The sequence below is a fragment of the Lemur catta genome, chromosome 15 (assembly GCF_020740605.2).
Source record: "Lemur catta isolate mLemCat1 chromosome 15, mLemCat1.pri, whole genome shotgun sequence".
NCBI classification, from domain to species: Eukaryota; Metazoa; Chordata; class Mammalia; order Primates; family Lemuridae; genus Lemur; species Lemur catta.
The window spans coordinates 27,678,252-27,687,628 of NC_059142.1; the positions used below are offsets into that span (position 1 = coordinate 27,678,252).

The 9,377-nt window shown below is 39.0% G+C and overlaps 1 protein-coding gene across 1 annotated transcript; it reads right to left on the reverse strand.

The window, feature by feature from the left end:
* Positions 1-3,035: 3,035 nt before the first annotated feature.
* SMG8 (SMG8 nonsense mediated mRNA decay factor) lies at positions 3,036-8,187 on the reverse strand. Its single transcript, XM_045525636.1, has 4 exons — positions 6,290-8,187; positions 5,572-5,717; positions 4,161-5,033; positions 3,036-3,461 (listed from the first exon to the last, which is right to left on the reverse strand). Exons 1-4 carry the CDS (start codon positions 8,046-8,048, stop codon positions 3,264-3,266), a joined length of 2,976 nt encoding a protein of 991 aa, XP_045381592.1. The 5' UTR covers positions 8,049-8,187; the 3' UTR covers positions 3,036-3,263.
* Between the last annotated feature and the right edge of the window lie 1,190 nt (positions 8,188-9,377).

Below are 9,377 nucleotides of genomic sequence, written 5' to 3' on the forward strand. Positions count from 1 at the left end.
TAAATGATGTGCAGTTTTCATTCTTTCATTCTTACATTTTCTAAGAAGGCAGAATAGCGGAAGAGTATGGATTCAAAATCAGAGTCCTGAATTTAAATTCTGACTATGCCACTCCTTAGCTATGTGACCTTCATTCAACAAATTATTTATCCACTCCAAGGTTTAACTTCCTCATCTATAAAATAGGGATAATCTCTATCTTGCAATGTTTTAAGGATTACAGGTAGTGTATATAAAATGCTTAGTAAGTACCTAACAAGTCAATATTCATGAAATAGCTATTATTATTGTGTGCAATCTAATAAGAATAGCTACTGTTACTTTTATGAATCAGGCTTCGCTATTCCCATTTTTCTAATTTTTTTTGGTTTCTGTTCTTTGGAAGTCTTTATGTTTTTAAACTAAGACAGATTCACTCTTTTAAGTTGTACAAGGGAACCTAACTTTAAGTAAACCAACATATGAAGTCATTTAAAAAAATCAGAATGTAATTTACTTTACAAAAATATTTATTATAGTGGTCCTTTAAATAGTAAGCACTCCTTGAATAAGGTATGAATTAATTCCTGAAACTTTAATGATGTACAACTTTTCATGGACACATTGAAAGACTTACCAAATAGGTCAAGGATATCCTGTGAGGTCCCTTCTGACCTAGTGATTCTTCAAAAAATATCAATTTGAAACATCTGCTAAGCAAAGGACAATGCAAGTGCTGCTACAGAAGAACTATAATTTCTTTCTGTTTTTTTAGAGGCAGGGTCTCACTCTATTGGAGTGCGGTGGCATGATCAAAGCACACTGCATCCTTGAACTCCTAGGCTCAAGTGATCCTCCCACCTCAGCTTCCCAAAATGCTAGGATTATAGGCATAAGCCACATTGCCCTGACAGAAGAAATATAATTTCTTTAATAAAATCATCACTTTTGAAATTTGCCACAATAAGGTTTATATGACTAATGAGAAAGTGGTAAGCAATTATTATTTATTCTTATCAGCAATACAAATTATATAGTCCACATTTCTCTAATATAGCACTCTGTAAGCCTATTTATGGGTTAAAAACAAAAGATATTACTGCAATTGTCTTTTAAGTAGATTGTAAAGACAAACAGCATAAACGTTTGATATTTAAAAACTCTACAGAAATTCAAATTAGGGCAGCTTCTGTAACCAAAAATAATCAAGGAAAATCATTTGCTAACCTAAGCAGGAATGTAAAGTTGTTCCATATAGAATGCCTCCAAAAAAGAAACAGAGCCAGCTCCGTGGCATGTGCCTGTAGTCCCAGGCTGAGGTGGGAGGATTGCTTGAATCCAGGAGCTCAAGTCTAGCCTGGGCAATGTAGTGAAACCCTCGTCTTTAAAAAAAGAAAACAACAAAAACAGAAAAAAGACATGTTTGCTTTTCAAAAACCTATTTGTTTCTACATACTACGTTTACAGTTCCTTTGGCCTACAATTTTACACAGCCGGTTTTTCAAGTCTTAGAGGTTACTAAAAAACAAGAACTATCAGAACATGTCCTACAGAGCAGTCTAGCTATATTTTCCAAATGCAGTGTGTTATTTAATAAAACCAAGAGCCATGCTTAGTGCAAAGCAATTGTGATTTTAAAAACTGATATACAGCAACTCAGAGACTGAGGTAGGAGGATTTCTTGAGTTCAGGAGTTCAAGACCAGCCTGGGCAACACAGTGAGACCCTATCTCTAAAATAAATAAATAAAAATAAATAGGGCCAGGAGTAGTGATTCACACCTGTAATTCCAGCACTTTGGGAGGCTGAGGCAGGAGGATCACTTGAGACCAGGAGTTAGGGGCTGCACTGCACTGCAGCCTGGGCAACATAGCATGACCTATCTCAAATAAAAAAAACCCTACCATTTAAAAGAAAAGGATGAAAAATAAGGATGGGATGTAAGAAGAATGAAGACTAATTTTCATATTGGCTCACAATCTCCTTTTCCTAATCAAACTATAGTTAAACATGCATAAAAATATACCCAATTAAATTACTTCTAAATTAACTGTCAGTTATATTCTCCCTGTATATTTTAAAATCAAGAACCAAATAATAGCTTTAAATGTAGCAAGATGTGGGCCTGGTGCGGTGGCTCACACCTGTAATCCTAGCACTCTGGGAGGCCGAGGCAGGTGGATCGCTCGAGGTCAGGAGTTCAAGACCAGCCTGAGCAAGAGCGAGACCTCATCTCTACTAAAAATAGAAAGAAATTATCTGGCCAACTAAAAATGTGTATAGAAAAAATTAGCCGGGCATGGTGGCACATGCCTGTAGTCCCAGCTACTCAGGAGGCTGAGGCAGTAGGATCGCTTAAGCCCAGGAGTTTGAGGTTGCTGTGAGCTAGGCTGATGCCACGGCACTCACTCTAGCCCGGGCAACAAAGCGAGACTCTGTCTCAAAAAAAAAAAAAAAATGTAGCAAGATGTGTTAAATACTATCTTTCATATATAGTGAGACTAATACCTATAATTCTATTTGTTCAGAATTTCAAAATCAGTGTGTCTAGAAAAATATAATCTATTATACTAGATGGTGATATGGTGGTATATTATCATGTTGATGCTGGTGAAAGTTACCACAGATTGGTAAGATTTGTATCACTTAGCAAATTGTTTTACAGTATGAGTTTTTAAAGAATAAAGTCTGCACTAGTATCTTGGATTAAAATATTTTAGTTCAGATAACATTCGTTTAAAATATGGTATCTCATCAGTCCAAGAATACAATGGTAAGAGCAAAACAATCTAAAGTACCAGAATTGTGAGTCAAACAATTGTGCTTTTTTCATAATTAAGTCAAATCAGGTCTCATACCATTACCAGATGTAACTTGTTTTGAAGATAATTTCAGGAAAAGCATCTTAAGGAAAATCCCAGCTAAAATATCATCTTAGCAAAAACAAAGTTTTGGCTCAAATGGTTGTGTAGCATTCAGTTATGATAGAAACATGTTGTATTAGGACAGTGAAACAGAAACAAGAGAAAACACAGGTATCACCTATGTATTTTATGTTCTTTTCTAGAACAACCAATCTTTATTAGGAAGTTGTAGCCCCATTTACAATAAATATCAACAATATCATGAAACAGTGGAACAATTATTGTCCAAATACTGAACTACTATAACCAAAACACATTTTGGGTTTGGGAAAACACGGTATACACATACCAAAAAAACAGCCCCCACACACCAAAAACAGAAACCAGCTCAAGTTTAGGGTTGAACTGGTGGGAAAACACTTATTGTGTTACTGCTTTAAGAACCCCACGGAGCATCTTGTAGCTCATTAACTGCACATTTTCCTTAGGAGGGAAACAAGGTCCTCTCTCAGTCACATATGCATAAGGAAATCTCAAAACCCAAAGGCCATCTGGTGGTAGGGTGATTTCTTGTTTTTCTGGGTAGAATACTGGACATGGTGGTGGGCCTGGCTGAACCTGAAAAACACAGGAATTATAATTATTTTTACATTTCTCAAGAAACACTTGAAAGAGGAATGCCTAAACAAACAATAGTTCAAGGAGCATATGGGTATACTCTTAACTCTAATCATATCCAATATTATATTATTTAACCTCAAATATTATCCTGCTTTTCTATAGATTTTTAACTTCAAACTTTGCCTCTGAACAAAATGACATGAATTGATGGTGTGAACTGATTCAAATACCCACAATTTATTTTTTTAAGAAATAGAATATTAGGTATAAAAGACATTTAAGACCTGTTTAATGAAATAATTAAAAACCCTATTATTTAAAAGAAAAGGATGAAAAATAAGGCTGGGATATAAGAAGAATGAAGACTAATTTTCATATTTGCTCACATTCTCCTTTTCCTCATCACACTATAGTTAAACATGCATAAAAATATACCCAATTAAATTACTTCTAAATTGACTGTCAGTTATGTTCTTCCTGTATATTTTAAAATCAAAAACCAAACAATGGCTTTAAATGTAGCAAGATGTGTTAAATATTATCTTTCATATATAGTGAGACTAATATCTATAATTCTATTTGTCCAGAATTTCAGTGTGTCTAGGAAAAAAACCAATTTGATTATTTTAAAAACAATCAAAACAAGCATCAGCATTTTTTGTAATGTTTTGGGCTGGGGAGAGTCACATTTCTTACCTGAGGCATTAGTATTATCTGCAAAGGAGCATCAGGAACCACAACAAAAAGCCTCATAAGTTGAGCATAATGTGGTTTTAGCCCTCTACCCTGAGATGATGACAGAATATATAAGGGCATATCACTATTTAGGGCTTTTAAAGCTGATTCCTTTGGTCCACTTCCCATTACTTTCATTACTTTGTCAGGTCCAGAGCACATGAATCTCCGACCTCGAGAGTCTTCATATTCAAAGCCCACAAAAGCTCGAGCTATGTCATCTCTCCGTCTTCCTCTTCCCATTACAACTGCACTTCTCTTTCCAGGAATAGCTTTATTTGGAGCAGGCCAAGAATTTGTGTCTAAGTCTCCTTCATCTTCAGCTCTAGTCCTGATGACAATGTCCCAAGGCATAAGATAGTTTGTTCCTGGAATAAAGCCCTGTTGGTCCAAACCTGTATGAAAGTTATAAGACTTAGCAGGGCCTAGTTTAACCAAAGACCAGCTGGAGAATTTGGGTAGGAGACCTTTAGGGCAATTTGAATGTAGCATGCCTGGGAGATACTCAACTGTGGATGCCTGTCGATCAACCAAATTTGGTCTCTTCTCAGTTTTTACTTCTCCTTGACCATGAACTTCTGGATTATCACCTCCTGCTTGTGGATCAGCTGGATAGGTACCTAAGCTATCTGTAGATTGGCCTAAACTCAATGCTAAACTCAGGCTTGTGCTCTCTCCTTGGGTTTGAGGTTCTTTTTCTTTAAGTTTATCAGCATCTGAATCTGGAGGCGCAGGAGAGGATTCATTTTTGGCCGGAGCAGGATCTGGAGTACTTGGTTCAAATACTGGGAAATTGATATGATCCAATTTTCCACAACATTTTTCTTCCAGAAGCTAGAGAGGGGAAAAATAAAACCCTGTAAACTTTTCATTCACTTATTCATTTTTTGAGACAGGGTCTTGGTTTGTTACCCAGGCTAGAGAACAGTGGCATGATCACAGTTCACTGCACCTCAAACTCCTAGGTTCAAGCTATCCTCCTGCTTCAGCCTCCCAAGTAGCTAGGACTACTAGGCACGTGCCACCACACCCGACTAATTTTTTTATTTTTTGTAGAGACTGTGTCTCACTATTTTGCCCATGCTGGTCTCAAGTGATCCTCCCACCTTCGCCTCCCTAAGTACTACGATTGCAGGCATGAGCCACTGCTCCTGGCCTTTTCATTTAAAATAACCCATTCTTTCTCTAACAAGCAAGATCAACAATCAATGTGTAAGCAAATAAGCACATGAAAAGAACTTGCCCTTGTTTATATATCACACTGAAGTTGCATTTGCCTTTCTAGGTATTCTGCTTCTGAAAATATGTATTTTTACCCAGACAATATTTAGCAAAAAAAGAGAGGAAAAAGAAGAAAAAATTCAGAGTCTACCTGATAAAAGTCATAGTTAGCTGCCTTGATATCAAAGGGATCATCTCGAGGTGCTTGTTTCCTTCCACAGTTACAGGCACCAGTAGATCGAGCTCGGCTATTGTGATATAGCACAGGGGGATTTCTATCAGCCTCTGGTTTTTCTCCTGGAAAATATAACAGTCACTATTAATTTCACAACACAATGAAAGTCAAATTTACTTTACATTCTACGACATCTAACCATAAAAATTCTCCAAATACTTCTTTGGAAATAAAAAACACACACAGACATAAACCTTGATTAAATATGCAAAATAGAAGCTGCAAATGAAAACATATAAAATGACTTCTATTTTTAATCTAAAGTTTTGAGTTTCTAAGTGACTTTTTCCTCGTGCTACCATTATCATGGCGAGCTTACACTTCATAACATTCATTTTAATTCAACAAATCCTCCAAGATAAAAATGTTAATAAGAAATTTCTGGAATTTTGTACTACTTAATAGTTCTCATTTAGCAATTCACAAGGGTTCATTCTTTAAATACAAGAAAATAAGAAAGTAGTCATAGCTGTTATTTTACTTTTACAGCAGGAGAGAAAACTTAGTGCTGATGCACCTAAATTTCTGTAAGGCTCTTTTAAAAACATCAAAACATAGTGAACACACTATCTTAAGACAAGAATAAAAACAGCTCAAAGTTTTGATTCCAAAATGCTAAAAAAATTTTACCTACCCGATTTGGGTAATGAGTGAAATTTGTGTACACAGTGTTGATCAGTTAAACTCCTCTCTTCACAGAGCTGATGGCCATTGCTCCAAAATTTGTAGCAGTCCTCATGTAACTGCATGGCATATTTGTGAAAGGCTGGACCTCTAGCATGTTGACTGTACACCCGAAGAGCCTGGGCAAGCTGATTCTTATGAACAGTCATTGTGTAATTGTGAGGCAAATTTGACTGGTAGGCACTATGAGCCATGGGTAAAGCTTTTTGGCACCGGTTTTCTGAGAATTTTGTGTCAATATCCAAAAATCCTTCTAAGACTTTAATACTGCTTAAAATTTTAGATGTTAGCTCCCCAGTGGGTGACCCCAAGTCCTCCTCTTTCCCTTCAATAGCTACTTCATACAATTTTGAAGCTGCTGAGATCCACTTCTGGTAAGTGGGAAGTTCAAAATGGGAAGGCTGTGGGTTCCTGCCCACACTGTCATCAAAACCTTTCTTGCTTAGGACTAGCTCCACATGCTGCCACAGGAATTCCCGAAGAGTGAAATCCACTAGCTGGCCTGAAGAACTGGAACTGCTGCTGTCAATGTGAAAGGAAAGTTGTTGTCGGCTGTGCTGCCTCATCACCTGGTAACGCCTAGGCCCAGAAAGGGGTGCAGGCACCAGTAAAGATTCCGAGTCCTTCACAGTACAATGACTCCTAAGTTGGTCCAGCAACATACCTACTGGGTCCTCCTCCTGGCTTCCAGGGACTATGTACACAAAAGCTTGGTTGGCAGGCACAGTAAAGAGACAGTTGATACTCTGATTAGTCAACACACGACTCTTCCGGAAGATTCTATAGATCTGGTCCTCCAAGGCATGCTGAAGTCTTCTTTTGGGAGAATGCTTCTTGGGCTTGTCTGGATGAGCTGGGTCTTGGTTTCGAGGGGGTTCCACCTTGAGGGCTCCATTGAGTTGAAAGAGGAAAAGGAGTCTAGGTGGGCAAGGTCGGCAGTTAAGCTTCCAGTCTTTGCCAACTGGACAATCCTTAATGGCTGTTTTAAGGAGGGGCAGTACTTTCTGTCTCAGTCCATCCAAGGCTCTGAATACTCGATCATAAGTGATGTCAAAGGAACAGGTGGGATGGACCAGAAGCAGGATGTGGCAAACAGAGAAAAGATAAAGAAGACTGAGGCACTGCAGTTTCTCCTGATGCTTCCAGAACTCGTGCGCTTCTGCATGAGGTAAAGAGAGACCACCTCCAGCTTCCCCGCTCTGAAGAGCCCGGCAAGCCCGTAGAAGCTGCGAATTGTCACAGATGGAAGTGAGAAGAAGATAAAGAACTTTGCTTTCCTGATTGTAATAGGCCTGCAGAAGACTATAGTCCTGGGAGCCTGGCTCAGTTCGGTTACCTTCCGTGGCAGCTACACCTCCCCGAACTGGATCCCCGGCTGCAGCCCCAGGGTCCCCGGCTCCACCGGCCTCCCCGATGGCTCCAGCCTCGGTGCTGAGTCCAGGCCCTGGATCCCCAGGGTCTTGGTGGCGAAAGAGGGGGAAAACCTGTCGGTCGCACACCGTATTCACAAGAGAGAACTTCTCGGAATTCAGGCGTAAAGCCGTCTTGCCAAAGATTCCAACCACGCAGATTTCATCCTCCCGCCACGGAGGCTCCGGTCCGCCAGCCGCGCTTCCTCCGCCCTCAGTGGGGGATCCTCCGGAACTTTCAGAGCCGGTCCAGGCTGAAGCTCCCATTAGAAGCTCCCGCAAGCTGACAGGACCCGCCATGGTGTAAAGAGCCTTCTCTAGAATCCTTCCGGTCCGCCAGTAAAGCCAACCGGCTTTCGTCCAATTTTGAAATCCCTCCTCCGCTTCTTCAGTTCCTACTTTCCTCTCACATTGGTTCCGCCTCTTGTTCCTCCTCTTCTAGCTTTACGCCAAGGTTTACTCTAGTCCTACACTACAGCTGGTTTAAGAGTTTCCTCAACTTGAGACCATAGGAGTTGAGGTATCAAAAAGACAATGGGAAGAAAGACGTTTGCATTTCAAGGAATACAAAACACTGCAAAAGAGTTTCGAGGGACTCTTCTTGCAGTAGAAAAGTCGTTCAATTTAAGCTCTAGAACCTTGCTATACAGGGTGTAGATGCAGATCGAAGCAGAGGGAGCTTGTTAGAAATGCAGAATTTCAGGTTCAGGCCTCAACTCAGACCCACTGAATGAGAATAAACATTTCAGCTAAATCCTAATGATTTGTACACACTGTGCAGTTTGAGAAACACCGCTCTAGAAACATCTTGCAAAGCAAGGTGAACAGATTTCCATCTCCTCTCCTATTCGTAAAGAAATATAATTCATGTCAATGAAAACAAAAGCCAGTGATTTTGAAACGTTTGTGGAGTACAAGCTTAAAAAAATAATTTTAAGGCCAGGAAGAGTAGATACCAAAATGTTAACTGTGGTGGGATTTGTTTACTTTTTTCTTCTTTACTCCTCCTTTTAAAGATTTTTTATTTTAATTTTTTAATCGGCTTTATATTTTAGAGCAGTTTTAGGTTAACAGACAAACTAAGCAGAAAGTAGAGAGTTCCCATGTATCTCCTGCCCCACACATGCACAACCTCCCCCAATATCAAAATCCTCGCTCCAGAGTGGTACAGTTGTTACAATGGATGTACCTGTGTTGACACATTATTATCACCCAAAGTCAGTAGTCCACATTAGTGTTCACTTTTGGTGTTTCATATTTTATGGATTTTGACAAATGATTTATGACGTATATCCACCATGATAGAATCATACAGAATAGTTTTACTGCCCTAAAAATCCTCTTTGCTCTGCCTATTCATCCCTTCCCTCACCTCCCCACCCTTGGCCATCACTGATCTTTTGACTGTCTACATAGTTTGATTTTTCTAGAATGTCACACAGTTGTGATCATACAGTATGTAAGCTTTTCAGATTTGCTTGTTTCTCTTAGTAATAAGCATTTAAGGTCTTTTCATGATATGATACCTTATCTCTTTTTAATGCTGAAAATATTCCATTTTATATATGTACCACATTTATTCATTCCCCTGAAGGACATCTTAGTTGCTTCCAAGTTTTAGCAATTATG